Raw genomic sequence first — 17662 nt, 5'->3', positions numbered from 1 at the left:
GCCCAACTATGACGTTTTCCCTTAACTTCACAAAGTGGTTTTCTTGCCTTATCCTAAATTGGTGGCTTTGCTGCCCCCTGCTGGTACTGCACATTAATACAGGCGTGTAATAGTCACGTCTCTGCGAGGCAAAACATGACACTGACACACTGTCTGAAATACTCCATTTTAGCGCCCATCTCTTTAAGACCCCACCTGAAAAAGCCCAGTCTGTTCTGATTGGCTTGCGAGAAAAATACGGTGCACCTTAGCATAGGTAGTTCTTGAGCCGTGGGTGGAGGTACTCAGATGGGGGCAAGTGCAATGGCTGTCTTATTTCACAGTCTGGGTTATTTAATTGGTATTTTCAGATATCTGTACATAGCAGAGATGGGGACTAGAGTCTGCGACTTGGACTCGAGTCGCACTTCAGTCGCACACACAATGACTTGAGACTCGTCCTCAAAAGACTTCAGACTTGACTCGAGACTTGGGACTCGTGAACAATCATTCATCATTACATCATCATTTTTCTCACTATCGATACACCGGTACCAGCTGCACTTTATCACCCTCTCTTCTTTCGGACAGCCAGCTGATGCACACACCGCTGCAGTGCCCACATAGTCCCGCCTCCTCTCACTCACTCACAGTGAGGTCTTGTCATTTGTCTAATTTCCTCCGGTTATAATAATTTGCGAGTCGTCGTTATCATGTTATAGCCTTCAGTGTTTCCCTTATACCTGCTCCGACTGTGAACTTTGCAGCACCCCGTCTCCGTCATTTACCATGCTTTGTGTGTGAGTTTTTTGCTGTGTCATCACTATTCATATCTATACAACCACTGTGTTTATGATGCAATTGTTTACTAGAGCACAGAGTTCTTCATAGCCTCTTAATTTTGATAATTTGGAAAATGTATATTATGGAGCTCTCTGATCTGGCTCATATGAATTCATGGCGTCTTGTACTGTAAGCCCCTGTAGGTTGGGAATAGTTGTATGCATGACACGATAATAAAAAGTTAATTCATTCATGCATTCATTCATGATACAGTATATACTATTCATCGGCCATGGGCACTCACCGTCTGTGAAGACAACACCGGATGTTTAATTTTCTATAGTGGGATGATTATCTCTGGTCTTGGATATCATGGACGGCATATTGATAGAAAGAATACCCACATGATAGCTTTAATAAGATCAACAGGCAGAGAGGAAGATGACTTTATACTGTAATTTAATTTCAAAATATCGAAAACCACTGGGTGTGTGGAAACTTTGTATAACAGTGAAAACTATTGTATATTATTTGCAATTTGTATTACATTTTTGATGAAATTTTGCAGCACAGTCAGTAGCAGATGTGTGGTGAGCGTTATGATAATAAGAATATATTACTTACACATTAAACGGTTGCCAGGCTGGCCACTGTGCTTTCATCTTGATGACTGTCAGGACGTCATCACCCTACAGGAGAGAGATAGACAAAAAGACACAAAAGCTCAATCTCAGTCCCCTGAAATAATCGACATTTCACTTTTGAACCATCACGCTTAACGGGTGAATGATTAAAAAGGATCAATGGAAAAAAAAAAACAGTTTCACACTTCAATCTACAAAGTCATTATGGTCAGTGGATAAAGACGGTCAAAAGATTCCACTTTTCCACATCTCCACTTTTTCATCAGCCTCAACATGTATTTTCATAGTGACAGGTGGTTGTCACATCCTTAATACAAAAGATGTGCATACATGGAAGGATCACCCCTTGTCGTTAAAGGATTTGATGGATTTAACTTAGCTGATGGATACATTTTGGTGCCATGTCATTTAGTTGGTTTCTTAGAAGATGAAAGGAATTATTTCAAACATGTTACACGTGTACTTGGTTTCCTCTTGAGCTTCTTTAAAAGTAAATATGATTGAACAAAATCACAGTATATAGCCTTGAAAGTAATATACTAAATGGGGTTATGCACACAGTCTCTGAAGTGAAGACACCCCAGGGACACCCATAGACGCAAGGTCCATATAAAGGAGTACAATATCATGAAATCCAGTAAAATACCACAGCAGCACTAACTGAACATGGACATTATACGCTTCACAAATACAGTATGTATTGCAGAGCTACTGTGTAGCAATTTAAATATTTAATCGCGATTAATCGCGTGATTGTCCATACTTAACCACGAATCGCACATTTTTTATCTGTTTAAAATGTACCTTAAAGGGAGATTTGTCAAGTATTTAATACTCTTATCAACATGGGAGTGGACAAATATGCTGCTTAATGCAAATGTATGTACATATTTATTATTGGAAATCAATTAACACAAAAAAATGAAAAATATTGTCCAGAAACCCTCACAGGCACTGCATTTAGCATAAAAAATATGCTCAAATCATAACATGGCAGACTTAAGCCCAACAGGCAACAACAGCTGTCGGTGTGTCAGTGTGCTGACTTGACTATGACTTGCCCCAAACTGCATGTGATTATCAGAAAGTGGGCATGTCTGTAAAGGGGAGACTCGTGGGTACCCATAGAACCCATTTTCATTCACATATCTTGAGGTCAGAGGTCAAGGCACCCCTTTGAAAATGGCCATGCCAGTTTTTCCTCACCAAAATTTAGCGCAATTTTCTTATTCCTTGGCGACAAGCTAGTATGACATGGTTTGTACCAATGGATTTAGTTTCATATGATGACAGTATTTTCACTCTAGCTTTAAAACTGAATGCTACAACCTGAAAATTGCAAGTTGTATTAATGTGTTAAAAAAAATAAGTAGCATTAAAATGAATTTGTGTTAACGTGTTATTATCGTTATATATTAACTTTGACCGCCCTAGTTTGTGAGTATCATGTCTAACCCCCTGTTGGATGCATTTTATGTTTTGTAGAAAATGTAAAAATACTCTTTTTTGAGCAAGGTTTGTGTTAGCAGTGGAACATTAGATTGTATTTACCATCAGGTACAGAGATATAATACATAAGACAGACAGACACATGAGAGGATGAGAATCTATCACAATGAAAATGAATTCTGCCAGTGTGAGGATCGATCAAACTTGCAACCTTCCAGTGAAAAGCTCACAGAGAGGCAGAAGACACCGTCACTTCAGACAATGCCAAACAGAAAAGTGTTTTACTTTCCATGCAAATTACCGCTTCTCATTAAAAAAAGGTGTTAAGTGTATTCACAATGTGCGAAGTTGTTGCAATGATGTCAGTAACCCTACTTCCTGTGGTCAGTGTTCCAGTAACCACCCCCATCTCCTGCTCTGTGTTATTGAATTTCATTGCAGCAAATCTGACTGATAAGCACAGCAGACTGATCCTATTTCAGATTCAAGGATGTTACTGATGGCTGTGATAAGGATTCAAACTCATGCCTCTTGCATGCTTCCACAAGCCAACATAGTACTGCATGCTTACACTTTCGAGTAAACGTTTCAGTCACATTCAGTGAGGCACTTGCAAACTTTAAATGAATAGCAGTTGACAAGTGTGAATATTCAAGGTGCTACTTTTTGGTTCAGGTTTGTTCTTCTACACAAACATGTTTATCTTTTTTGAAGACACACAAGAGCTGTGACTGTAATGCAGCTTCTAAGTTACTGTAGGTAAATATACAGAAAGATACTTTTGTTTTTTATCATACCATCTCTCTCTTAAATGGGATCTAGGACTGAGGTTTTCAGCATCCAGTTTCCCTGGCTGAAGGTGAAAAGAAAGGAGCTTGGGAATACAGGTCTGATGAGGAATAGAGCTGGCAAATATTGCTTTGAAACCTTTAGAGGAAGAGATACCTCACAACCAGCAACGTCCAAGACGGTGACAAGGATAGTGAGCGAGCCAAAAAAAGCCCACAATTTAGTCTTTTGGCAGCCATTTACAGAACAAATTGAACTGTCACGATGCGACTCATAAGTGCTGAAAAGGACACATTTCATGTACTGCACCTGCAACCCCAGAAACATCACTGTTTTTTTCAGTCTCTCTCTCTCTTTCTCTTTCTACTTTGCTCTTGAAATTCCCAAAATAACTATACCTGAATGGCCATATATACAATATGATGTTTGAATGAGCCTAGCCTCCTAAAATTGTGAAAAATTAACATGATTCTGCTTTGAAGGTGAGAAAAAGAGATGAGAAAAATGGATTTCTCCACTATAACATGATTATAAAATATCAAAGTGCAGACCACTGTGTGGACTTTAAAGTAGTGCAACTCTGCACCTCTCCGATAAGAATATTTGTTTCTTCTTAGCAGAGGACAGTCTGGACTCTGCTCCTTCCCCAAAGTGTCAGTCAGTCATGCTGGTGAGGGCACCGTTTTTAACAGGGATCAGAGGAGCTGATGTGATTGGATGTAATTGATGCCAGCTTTTAACCGTTCACTAGTCATCAGAGGGCACACTGTGTGCCTCTGGTAAAATATATAACACTGCAAAATATAGCAGAAAACCTGGCTAGAAACACTCATTAAAGTAAAATGTGGAACTTGGAAAACGATGATGTAGTTTGTATCTATACTGAAGATGTACCACATTTTCCGAAATAACACCAACTTTTCTTTTAAAAGTAGAACGTCATTTTTTTCAGCTATCATGTAACATGACATCAGCCCTAAGACCGTTCACACAAAAAATACTATATTTGCATTTTTACCTCCGCCAAGGCCGAAGGCCTAGGAAGGAGGTTATGTTTTCACCGGCGTTGGTTTGTTTGTTGGTTTATTGGTTTGTCCGTTTGGAAGATTACTCCAAAAGTCCTTGATGGACGTGAATGAAAATAGGTTCTATGGGTACCCATGAGTCTCCCCTTTACAGACATGCCCACTTTATGATAATCACATGCAGTTTTGGGGCAAGTCATAGTCAAGTCATCACACTGACAGCTGTTGTTGCCTGTTGGGCTGCAGTTTGCCATGTTATGATTTGAGCTTATTTTTTAATGCTAAATGCAATTGGTATGTGTAGTTAATTGATTTCCAATAATAAATATATATTTAATAAATAAATAAATATAAAACGTAATAAATACAATAAATATATATTTACAAAAAGCAAGCATATTTGCCCACTCCCATGTTGATGAGAGTATTAAATACTTGACAAGTCTCCCTTAAAGGTACATTTTGAACAGACAAATGTGCAATTAATCGTGATTAACTATGGACAATCATGCGATTAATCGTGATTAAATATTTTAATTGATTGACAGCCTTAGTAATAATAATATAAACTGTTTTTAGGAGTAAACGTCAGAATGAAGAGCAGATTTAACATATTAAACCTCTGCCAACATCTTCACTCCAGTATCAACCAAAACCCAAACAAGAAAACACATTTTCCCTCGACCTCTGACACCGGACAATAAAACCTCTCCCCTCTTCCTCACACACATCCATCAGTCACTAAATGGAAACACCAATCAAGTCTTTGCAGCATCAGAGCTCTGTTTACCAGGACTGGAGGTTCAGTTCAGAGTCTCCACTGGTGACACAGTTATAAAGTCAAACCAGCTCATTACACCAAGAAAATGCAAGCAAGCAAACTGATCATTTTGTGACCCCAAGACACTCAAATCAAGCTGAAACTTTTCAATGATTTTAGCAAACCTTCACCAATTTCCTCTGCACTGAACAGTATCATCCAAGAGAGGTTATCCACCATGAAAGTCTGTAAAGCATCTAGACTAAATAAAACTAAGTGCGTATTCACATACACACCACTGCCAGGACCTCCCACACATGTCCACCAGACGCGTGTGTTTAGTTACATGAATGTGTCTTTAGACTTCCATGAGAACAATTATGTCAACAGATTGATAATTATATTGAAACCATCTCATATTATTCCTATTCCCCAACGCATCATACCATTGAGCTAAACCTTCCCCTACATGTGTATCAAACAGGGTACAGAGTAGAATCTCACTGCTGGCTCTCATTCCCTTCAGCCATAAGTGAGTCTCCAGTCAAATGTAGAAAGTCTCTGTAGGATCAATATAGAGGATGTGATTCAATGTTTCCCATCATTACCTACTAATTACCAGAAACCCATCACTTAGTAACTCCCCAGACATTTTGATGGAATGGATAAGTTTTATAATTAATTGCAGACTTGTCAGTACAAGCTGTAGCCAGAGGCTCATCTGCCCCACAGGACAGTGCTACTTCATTTTTTATTTCCTATAATTGACATCAGTGATCTTCTCTTTTGGTGGAAATGTATTTATAGCATCAAAATGTATTATAGTTACATTATATTTAATGCTAAGATGTACTAGTCTGTTTACTTAAAGAGGCAGTAGGCAGTATATTTTTGGCATCATTGGGCAAAAAATCCATAACCTTTCAGCATATTGTAATTCAAGTGTTCTGAGAGATAACTAGACTTCTGCACCTCCTCATGGCTCTGTTTTCAGGCTTTAAAAAAATCTAGCCCGTGACGGGAGACTTTGACAGATCACAGTCATTTCATTGAGAGAGCCTTCCTATTGGCTGTGCTCTGGTCATGTGACCAGAACTTGGCGTTCCTTCACCAGATTTCACAATTACGGCCGCGTCACAAATTTTCTCATTTTACAGCTAAACCGTGCACTACAAGATGATTCTGAAAACATTTGAGGCGAGAAATAGGCATTAACATAACATAATATTGATTCATATTTGATCAGCGCTGCCTAGTTTGACCGTTTAGTCAGAGTTCGCGAGTGATTGACAGCCGGCTCTCAAAGACGGCAGCTGGACAGCAGACCTCAGATCAGCTCTGACTGCTTGTTTTCCTCCGGTCTGTGAAATCTTGCAGATGCCGTTAGGAGCACCGGAGGACACAGAGGCACATGATTTTTTTCAGGTTACCTGTTTCATGCACTACTGTCACGATATAGCGACCGTTTTATAAAAATAACTTTTTTAAATCACATTTGCTCCAATCTCGCCTACTTCAGCTTTAACTGTTACATTACATGTTGTTATAACCACACAAACAAAAGATAATGTCTGATACATTGGATTTGGATTCAATAAGTTTGTGTTGCAAGGCCAATTTGCATTTGGAATTGATATATTTTTTTCCTGCTTGAGTTGCTTGAGCTGAGCACTCCGATTTTTCATCTTAACGATCTAAAGTCACTAAACAATGAATGCAAATCAAGATCATTACACAAGCAAGGAGCCTCCTTCATCACCAAAAGCAAAACTTGCAAACTTCAGCTAGAATATTAATCTACCAAGTCAGGGACCCAGACACCCTAATGGACTGCTTTTGACACTCATAAATTGCTACAGATCCTCAGGCAGTCTTTCTTGATCTAGCAGAAAACATCTACCTTGTTAATTGTGTTATTTCCTCCATTTGAAAAGAACTACAATTTTCACATTGACATAAAACAGAATAAAATGGAGACAATTGACTGTAGATGAATTGAATGTAGAACTGTAGATACATTTTGCATTTCTGTTATACAGTATAATGTTTATTTATTCCCACAAATCAAGCAGGTCAATCCTACAGCCCTCCTTGATATGGAGGCTGCAGGCACTATGTGTCTACAGTAAGATACAGTATGTTGACAACTCACCGGATTGCCATGGGATTGGTGAGGGTACTAGATATTAGATACGTATATACCAGCTGATGATTCCTGATAGTTCTGGTGCCCCCTGACCTTTTATCTAACAACATCTTCGGGTCAGAGCTCCCCCTTGATCACTGATATGGTGACAGGTTCTACGAGTAGTTCTAGATTTGAATAGCTTTTCAAAAACACCATGTTTTCAGAAGCAAAGAACAGGCTTGTTTCTGATTTGCATGCCAACCATGTGTTTACAATGTACCTGACTTCATAAACTACAACAGGAAGTGTTGTGCTTCTAGTCTATAGAGGGACATATCATCCTTCAAATAAATTTGAAACATGAAATATCATCAAAGTTGACAATATTAGGTTTTCACATCACCAGCAACACTATCATATGGATAAAGGAATAATAATTTAATCATAATAGTAGGCATATGCATCGTCAAAACGGGCACAAAAATACTTTGAATGCTTTACACTCATTACACATGGCTATTATGATTTTGTCATTTTTGCACAAAACTTTGCTAAATCTGGGCTTTACTTGTTGCAGTTTGACTTGCATAAAGATTTGAATTTGTATCTTTCACAAATGCATTAGTACTAATATTTAGCTACGCTGTTTATCTCTCATGTATGAAATTGTAAACCGTCCCTCTTTTGGACTCGAGAGAGAAAGCAGCAACATTTCGGTTCGTCCTTCCATTAGAGTTAAAAGTATCAAAGTATGCTGCCATAAATAAATTCACTTTTACCGCTTCACACAACTCTGCTGTTGGGTTTAATGACTGGTAGCACAGACATTTATTGGCTTAATGACAAAATGTGCAACAGATCATTAACTTGGAACAGAATCTGAGTGCATTTCTCAATTAACAAGTATGACTGGATTAGTATGCCAGAGATAAAGATAGAAGAAACTTGCTGCCTGCATTTAAAGAGTGACAAAGAGCACCCAAGAAGGACTTATATAACAGACATATTAGAGAAATGTAGGAGCAGCTTTCTGAGTGAGAGCAGAACAGATCACACATGGAACAGATCTGACAAGCTGCCAGCTGCTTACATGTACTTTCACAACTTTAACCAGACATTCAATCTTACTTTAAAAGATGAAGTTAACAGTCACGTTCCATATTATTTATAAAACCATTTGCTCCCACTAACATAGGCTATTACAGGTGAACATTATATAACAGCTATTATAGACGAATCCGGCGGCCGTTTTGTATGCGCCATTACTGTGGTGGCAAGTTGTGTGTGAGTCACCGTGGTTGCTCGTAGAAACTTACGTAAATAGTTGGCGTAGGTAATAAACACAGATGGGTATGTATTTAAAATTGATGACAGTAAAATTGAAGGCTTTTACAAGGACACCTACATGTTCTGCTTGTGTTTTCAACAGCTGCCGTCACCACGAGCAACAACGACGCATTCAACTGAGTTAACACAGTTACCATACACTTGTACATGTTCTGTTTGTGATGCCGACCAATTAACCCAATTAGGTGTATATATATACATATACATATTGTAAAAGACTATAAGAAGTGCATTTGCAAACATCTGCTTGTCTCATTTCTCTTCATTTCAAACCACAGGTCCATCATAATAAATCCCTGGAACCATGATCCTGTCTGCAAGTGCAACATGACTGCCTATGTAAACAATGAAATTTGAAAAACTTGTTTTGAAGTGTGTTTTCTATTGAGCTGTTTTCTTAAATGTTTTTTGCACATAAGGGCCAACATACTTTTCCATTTTCAGAACAGTAACTGAAGGATCTCTTGATTAGCTGTTAATTGGACATCTTACACCCCTAATTAAAGTCTTCCCCCTCGCAGAATTATTTCTAAATCCACTCCCTGCTTTATGTCAAAAGAAGGCAGAGAGGGATAACATTTTGAAGATTACGTTTAAGTAGACCTTCTGCTGCTCAAATGGTGTATTTCCACTAATGACAGAGATGTCTAAAGCTGAACCCTATTAGCAATGTAACTTGTCCCTTGCCTCTTGCCTGTCATTTCCTTCTACTAATTTAATATTGAGCAAAAGCAAATCTATAATTCTGTTGCATCCTGAAGGGTGGCAGCTAAGGGACAACCGCTCAGGAACTCATTAGAATGGGCTCAAGAAGTGTATTTTCAAATGATATGCTTTTCTACGGCGAGCCATTAGTTACTAATAAACCCACATACTGCTTCTCACTGCGCTCACGTTTCAAGGTTCCAATTTCACTGTTTTCTCACTTTTTAATTGAATTATTACCAATTTATAATATTGTTTATGCTGACTATAAGTAATATGTCCCCGAGTCCCATCAAGCTCCTTCAAAACCTGTGCCGCTTCAAAATATATTTCAGTCAGTCAAAAAATAATTTTGATTTATTGCCGTCTTAAATAGATGCATTTAGGAAATACAGTGCTTTCATTACTTTCACTGAATAAATGAATACTGATGAATTACAGTTGATCTTTCTCTCTTTTCAGGTTTAGTTTTCCTCCGAGCACTCCTGGTGTTACCTTTGAAAATAGAATCACCATCGCGCTTACAATTTCGCTAAACATATCCAAAAGGAATGCAAATCTGTTTTTGTAATCAATCATATTGTATTGATGCATCATGTTGTGCATCACAATCCCTGTGTCATTAATCACTGTCAGACGGCAGCAGCCGGACACATCTGCCCTACTGGACAAACACCACAGCTCAAATAACACGGTAGCCTGCAAAGTGTGACTTATTAAAATATCCTATACAATAACACAACATCTGCTCCAAGTCAATTATCTCACCATAGTCCAGCGAAGCCAGGGCACATTTATCAACGTCAGACAAGTAATTCACTCCTTATATGTTTTTTTTTCTAATCCAAAAGAAGCACTCTCATGAACTAGGTGTTGTATGGCAGCCAATTTAAAGAGCATTTTTCTTAATAATTGATAACCCAAATTTCACGTCATGTGGCAGATAACTATACCACTATGAATTATTACCCAGTTGTTATAAAATCTGAAAAATCTAAAAAGAAAGCAAAAGTATTTCATATTGTTGATGAATTTTGCTAAGTTAGACAAGCAACGTGCTGTTTAGTGGCCACATCAGAGGTCTTCAGCTTTAGCTCTTCTTCAAGGCGCATTTACTAAATGTAGGACTCAACAGTGTTTTATTAAACAGTTTAATGTTTGTGCCATTTTTGATTGAGATGTTTTTACTGATAATGAAAATATCTATAAAAACTGTACTGTTTCATATTATTCCAACTGAATTGGTTTGATTTCAATTACAAGCAAAGATCCATAGCATCACAGCTCACACTTTGTCTAGGTGCATCTCAATTCCCATTTGATCGTTTCTTGCTTGACCCAGAAATCATTCTGGTCCACCATCATGAAGGCCGTTCCAATGCTTTTATTTCTGCTCTGTGGAGCGAGAAGTGAGGAGGAATCTCTGAGGAGACATAAGCGAGGATACAAGAGAGCTTCAGAGATCTTTTGCCGAATCAACCCACCCCTTTATTGGAAATCTGTTAGTAATTGGACACTGCAGCTGATCAGACTGATCTGAAAACTAAGGCTGTCAATCGATTAAAATTAAAATAGGTTGCCCATGATTAATCGTGATTAATCGCAAATTAATCTGACATTTTTTATCTGTTCAAAATGTACCTTAAATTGACATTTGTCAAGTATTTAATACTCTTATCAACATGGAAGTGGGCAAATATGCTTGCTTTAGGCAAATGTATGTATATATTTATTATTGGAAATCAATTAACAAGACAAAACAATGACAAATATTTGCCAGAAACCCTCACAGGTACTGCATTTAGTATAAAACATAAGCTCAAATCATAACATGGCACATCAAGCCCAACAGGCAACAACAGCCGTCAGTGTGCTGACTTGACTATGACTTGCCCCAAACTGCATGTGATTATCATAAAGTGGGCATGTCTGTAAAGGTGAGACTCGTGGGTACCCATAGAACCCATTTTCATTCACATATCTTGAGGTCAGAGGTCAAGGGACCCTTTTGAAAATGGTCATGGCAGTTTTTCCTCATGTTTCATAGGTTGCCAATATCTTCTCTCTAGCTTTAAAACCGAGCCTGGTACAACCTCAGGAAGATCGCGTTAAAACAAATTTGCGTTAACGCCTTAACTTTGACAGCCCTACTGAAAACACATGACAAGACTGCACTTTTATACCAAAATGGGCAGACAAATCACAGAGCCAACTCAAGACTGATTCACCATCTAGTTAAGGATAGTGGATCTGTTAATTGTATGTCTGATTAACAAAAGAACCATAAACAACCACTGTGTGTCCTTACTATTATTTGGACAGTCCATATACGGGCAATACATCTCCACAATTCCAAACCATCAAAAGTCAACATAGGGCTGTGAAAGCCGACTGACAGCTGATCCAGCTCTGCCTTCGTCCTCACAACACAGTGTAACTGAGCGTCATTCATCCATCAGATTGTGATCGAATTGTCTTGCAGTATCTCAGAAATACAACATACCATGATGGTTTTGTGAGCTATGATTCCCACCCTATGATACCTCAAAAATAGTTATTGTTTCATCCAAACTTTGAGTCGTTTTACTTCTTAATTTTTGCTCTCTTTTGATTTAATCTTCAAGACTGCAGCTCAGTAATTATATCAGTTCTCAAGTACGCAGACAACTCACAAGGACAGTGATGAATATTTAAACCAGTGCATTAATGCAAAATTAGGCTCCTAAATTTGTATTTGATTTTGCTCTTCACCTTCTAAATAGAGACACTATGTGCTGGAAGTGAGCCCATTGTCAGAGGCCTGTGAACCTCCGAGGCCAAGTCTATCCTGCTGGGGTGGAATTGCCCTGTCGTAGTCCCTCACGCTGAGGAGATCAGCCATGAAATTGGCTCAAGGCGGGCTCAGGGTGTAGTCTTTAAATACTGCCTCAGTGAGATAATACCCGAGTAGTGCAAAGTTCTCTCATTGGCACAGACAACCCTCACGTCTTTTCCTTTTCTTCCATTACCAAGACAACTGTGCAGGGTGGTTGTTCTTCATGCCAACAGGAACTCTTGGGCTTCTCAGGCAATAGTACCTTGCTTCACAGTGATGAGTAGTGAAGGATATAGGATTAATTACAGGATAGGGGTGTAACGATCCATCGATCCGGATCGATATATCGATTCAATATCATCGATGCAAAGTGAAAACATTGATACATATCATCATCTTTAAGATACGCCTTTATTTTAAAAATTCCCATGGCACGTCTGTTTCACCATTTCTGTCCAAGTGCAACTCGTTCCTAAACATCCAATCAGTGCTAGCGGCGCTTCGGTTATGCATTCCGCAAGGATGGGCTCACGGACATGAGCTGACGTGGAATCATGACGAGGAAAGGAGCGGTGCTAGCAGCGTAACGTTAGCGAGTGTGCGGCCGGTCGAGAGAGAGAGAGAGAAAAAGAATGTGTGTGATGGTGTGTAGCAGTAATGTTATAGCTGTGAACGTACCAGCATTGACAAGCCACCAGACCTGCATCTACAGGAGGTCTATTTTTATTCTTTTTATTAAAAAGAATATATTGTTTTTCATTTAAATGCCCGGAAGAGCCCAGTAAAAATATTGTCAAATCAGATTTTAGTTGCTTTTTGTGAGTGGATATAAATGTAACTGATTGTGGTAAATAGTCCTATGATATCGTCTCATATCGATCGCAGATCCCTGAATTGAATTAAAATCGTATCGAGGCAGACTTGTGTTATATCGGCAAATATCGTATCATTGTCCAGAGAATCAATATAATATCCTATTGTGATGAAACTGGTGATTTACAACCCTATTACAGGACACATTTTAGTGCAATTACTTTTACTATTTCTGCATATTCCATCTGTGACCCTCTGGTCTGGCTCTGGCAGTATTTTCTCCTGCTTGATTTACTTGTGAGTGTCTGGTCTTGTTGAGATGTTAATGTGTCTGGTCTTGTTGAGATGTTAATGGTGAAACTCAGTGGAAGTCTACATGAAATTAAAGTGTGGATCGCCTTCCCAAATGGTACAATAATATAGGACACACTACTGTGATTGCTTATGAATGCAATGCTGTGTGGCAGTCACCCCCAAGGTGCCAAAAATGAACTCAACCCTGTAAGGAAAGATGCACGTGTTTTCTCTGGTGCAGGTGCTGTCTTGGAAAAAAACTGGCTGTGTATCTGGGGAATACATTGTTAAGCAATGTGTGTGTATGCATTCCTATACGTGGGCTTTGTGTCTGTGTGCATGTTGATCTGTGCTGCAGTTGAGCTTTTTTTGACAGGGTGGCGTGATTACAGGCCTGCTCGTGCATTAATTGGCTTTTGAATGCCAACCTGGTCATACCCTGTAAGGGATTCTGAACATCTGTGCTATGTTTGCATGTGTGTGTGTGTTTGTGTGACCAGTATTGACACCAACGCAAAGCACACTGTGTGCTGTCAATTATTGGAGTGCATCACAGAAGGTTGATGGCTGTTGTCAGACAAATAGGCTCATCTCATCTTCTTCAAGGTGAGGCAATAAGCAGACTATGCATTAACCTCTGCAATCTTGACCTCGCTATTTGGCTATTTGGTGTGACAATGTGATCATTTATTGATTTATAATCCTTTTAGTGGTTTAAATTAAGGCTTCTGTTTTCATGTTTGTAAAATGTAAGCACAACATAACACTATAGTGAATAATTGCCGCAGTTGCTGGATGATCTAACCTCAAACCAGTCACTATATCAACAAGAAACACGTTTTAGATTATAATGTGAATTACTGATTTATCTAGTAAACCCGTTTAATCTAGTCTAATCCATTACAACAGCCCTGCAATAAATCTTATCTTTGTGAAGGTCAAATTGTTCAGATTTAGTTGACACCGTATCAGAGGTGTTGATTGAACACCTCTACACCTACAAAATTAAGACAAGACAACTAGGAATGTATCTTTAGCAAACAATAGGTTATTTTGACATTGTTGACAGTTCAACGACAAAAAGAGACCGTAAAATACTGAATAAAAAACATAAACTCACCAATATTGGTAATAATAATTATCTATTAGTGCTAATAAAGTACCATTTCTCAGTATCTTCCGTTAAAATCAGACACACAGAAGTGAGAAATAGCTTTTTCTTCTATTTGTCTTTCCATTGAGCAAAACTTTGAACACCCAGATCTGCTTCAGCAGATCTATCAGTGGAAATCAGTGCCGACTGTGCCAGAAACATCCCTGTTGTGAATACACTATGTGTAAATGTACAGGGACTACTGATAGAGGGGAATATGATGCTAAAAAAAGGAGTACTCTTTGCCATCATATCCCTGGTACAAGTGTTAAAAGGAGCATAATTCTCTCATCATGGAGATGCCTCTCTATGGAGTGAAGGGTGTCTCAGTTTTATGTTTCGTTATATTTTAGCTCGTTTGTTATGAATTTGTTTAGTTGCACCATCTTGGTCCGAGGATGAAAAAAGAGGTCTTCAAAACAAATGTAATGCTTATTCCTTTCCACTATACTACTATTTTAATCTACCCCAGGTTTGATATTCATCACAAGCAGGGAGGCAGGCAGGGTGGCTTTTCAACTAAAACATTATCCTTGCATGCATTCACATTATGACTACTATAAATACACATCTTGTGATTTCTCACTTATTGATGTGTGTAAATGTGTTTTTTGCCTATATTCCCTGCATCAGCTGTAGCAAAAAGATAAGTGTGATAAATTAATAATTTGTGATGTGTTTAGTAGTCATTATCATCTTCAAAAATGACAGATAATGTCATAGTTTTACTTTTCCAGTGGCTCTGAATGTGACAGTGAGGAACACTGGGAGTTTAGATAAGACAGCATAAAGACAGAGACAGGAAAAGAGTTGGCTATTAAAGAAATGCGTGCCTTAGGCAGCACAAGATGACAGTTTTCTTTCATGCTTTTGTCTTCTTAGAGAGTCATTAGTATCACAAGTCTAGTATGATCATTAAAATTACTGAAAGCAGTTTTCCCCCTCTGGAAAAAACGACTGGAGTGTCATTCTGAATTACATTATCAAGCCCCAATTTCCTATTCCTATTCCTGAGATGATGATAGAGCCAACCTCCCTAAAGATGAGTTTGTACCGGGTAGAGCAGAAATTGATTAAGGTATAGAGCATAGATAGTTTTATTTACCACTTGTAACTGGTGAGAGAAAACATGACCTGATCCCTCTTCAGGCCTGCAGGCTGAAATCAATTAGACATGAGAAGAGGAAGGCGGGCATATAGATCATAAGTATTGAGTGACTATTTAGTAATACAGTCACATCTATGCACATTTAAGATGCTCTTGCTGAGAGTTATGAAGATGGCAGGCCTCAAATTAAATGTAACCTCCATTCTTATGCACTGCAGACATTAAGATGAATGTTGTATTTGTTGCAACACAAAATTATTCAACTGGTGACACCACCTTATAAGCTCATTGGAAAGACTCCGAAAGGCCGAGCTACTTCCTCTCCAGCAATCATACCAGATACTTGTCTCTAAGTAGCCGTTAACATGGTTTTATATCACTAATAAGACTTTACAAATTAGCAGACAGTAGAAAAGAGATGGAGCATGAACGTTAAAGCTAAAATTAAAGTGCAAAGCCAAAAAGAGCAATAAAAGCTCAAAATAAGATCAAGAGCTCATAAAAAGATTACTTAGTTCAGACATAAAAACCAGCCTCAAAGCTGTGTTCATTAAGTTAACAAAGACTGATTGCTATACCGGAGGGACCTTGTGGTATAGTGGGAGATCAGTCATGCACCTAGCAACAATACATCATCTATAAAAATGAAGACTTCAGAATAAGACTAACTGAAGGGAATTGTTGTGCCTGACAATATCAGCGTAAAGTGAAAGTGTGTATGATTCTCTGAGTGTCAGGACTAATAAATGTGTAAATCCGGTTGTATAATTGATGCTTCCGCCTAAGGCTACACATTAACAAAGCTGTGACTTGTGAAAGGTAATTATTATGATTTCAAGGTCATGAAAAAATACAATTTTTATTCAACTTGTAAACCTTTTTTTCAGCGACTTTCCATTGAAACTGCCTCTAAGCTCTTAACACAAACACAAAACACAAGGGCATTATGCTAAAATCACCACACATTCTCCTTAAACAAGTCTCTGTCATGAAATCATGTCATGATGTATACAGATTTGCGTTTATGACCTGAAAGCAAATTGTTCTTTAAACAGCATTTTGGGGAGCGCATTTTACCAAATATACTGCTCTGCCATTTCTGGTCGTGGCTATGTGTTTTCTATTTGAATAGATGTGTAGACAAAAGGCACAAATCAAAGTCTACAAGGGTACAAAGGCAAACAGAGGATAAATATACCTAACGTCATCAGAAAGCCCCCCAAAAATTCTAAATATAGCTGAATGTAGATGAAGAATACACTTGGCCTCAATGCTCTGAGTATAAGAGTGTTAACCTGCTAAAAGGGTGGACATTCAGAGTATGGAGTTGGACAGTAAGTGAGTTCAAATTACTCCTGTTAGTTCCTCTGTTGTCTAGGCTTGAATATGTTTCTACTTTTTAATATATTTGCCACTCAAACAAAACGGCTTATGTTGTGAAAAAAGATGATTGTAAAAAGCTCAGTGGAGTCATTTCCAGAACAGGGAACTGCTTGTATCCATTAGAGAAGACAAATCATGCAGTGCAGATGACATACTCTCTCATCTTGGAGGGAAAAGATTCATATTGCATGAATAATTTCCATCTAGTTCTGACAAGCGCAGTGAACCTTCATTTGCAATGCTTGATTTAGCATTTGTAATTCCCTGTTAGGCAAGAAACGGCATTTAAACTGGCATCGTGGCAAATATGAAATGGTTAGGAACAGAGTCACAGTGTTAATATGGTTTAATATCGCCTGCTTGCTCCACTGACATTTGTATTGGTTTAATATGAATATGGGCGGGACGGCAGCCATACAGTAGTCTATGCGCTTTCACACTGCAGAAGAAAAAAACTGTAATACTAAATCAACTATCTTAAATCTGC

At 38.4% G+C, this 17662-nt stretch overlaps 1 protein-coding gene across 3 annotated transcripts in view; it reads right to left on the bottom strand.

Annotated features, from left to right (window-relative positions):
- spon1a (spondin 1a) overlaps nucleotides 1-17662 on the bottom strand; it is a 135566-nt gene that overhangs the window by 22819 nt on the left and 95085 nt on the right. For 2 of the 3 annotated variants that reach the window (XM_037749532.1, XM_037749511.1), the window contains 2 exons: nucleotides 1387-1451; nucleotides 1067-1069 (listed from right to left, as the gene is read on the bottom strand). In XM_037749532.1, the coding sequence (XP_037605460.1) occupies nucleotides 1067-1069; nucleotides 1387-1451 (68 nt within the window). The remainder of the gene's footprint in view (nucleotides 1-1066; nucleotides 1070-1386; nucleotides 1452-17662) is intronic. The other variant, XM_037749522.1, reaches the window with a different exon arrangement.

This window comes from Sebastes umbrosus, chromosome 2 (assembly GCF_015220745.1).
Source record: "Sebastes umbrosus isolate fSebUmb1 chromosome 2, fSebUmb1.pri, whole genome shotgun sequence".
Classification (NCBI taxonomy): Eukaryota; Metazoa; Chordata; class Actinopteri; order Perciformes; family Sebastidae; genus Sebastes; species Sebastes umbrosus.
The sequence above is the reverse complement of the archived record's forward strand: the minus strand, read 5'-3'. Positions and strand labels throughout refer to the sequence as shown.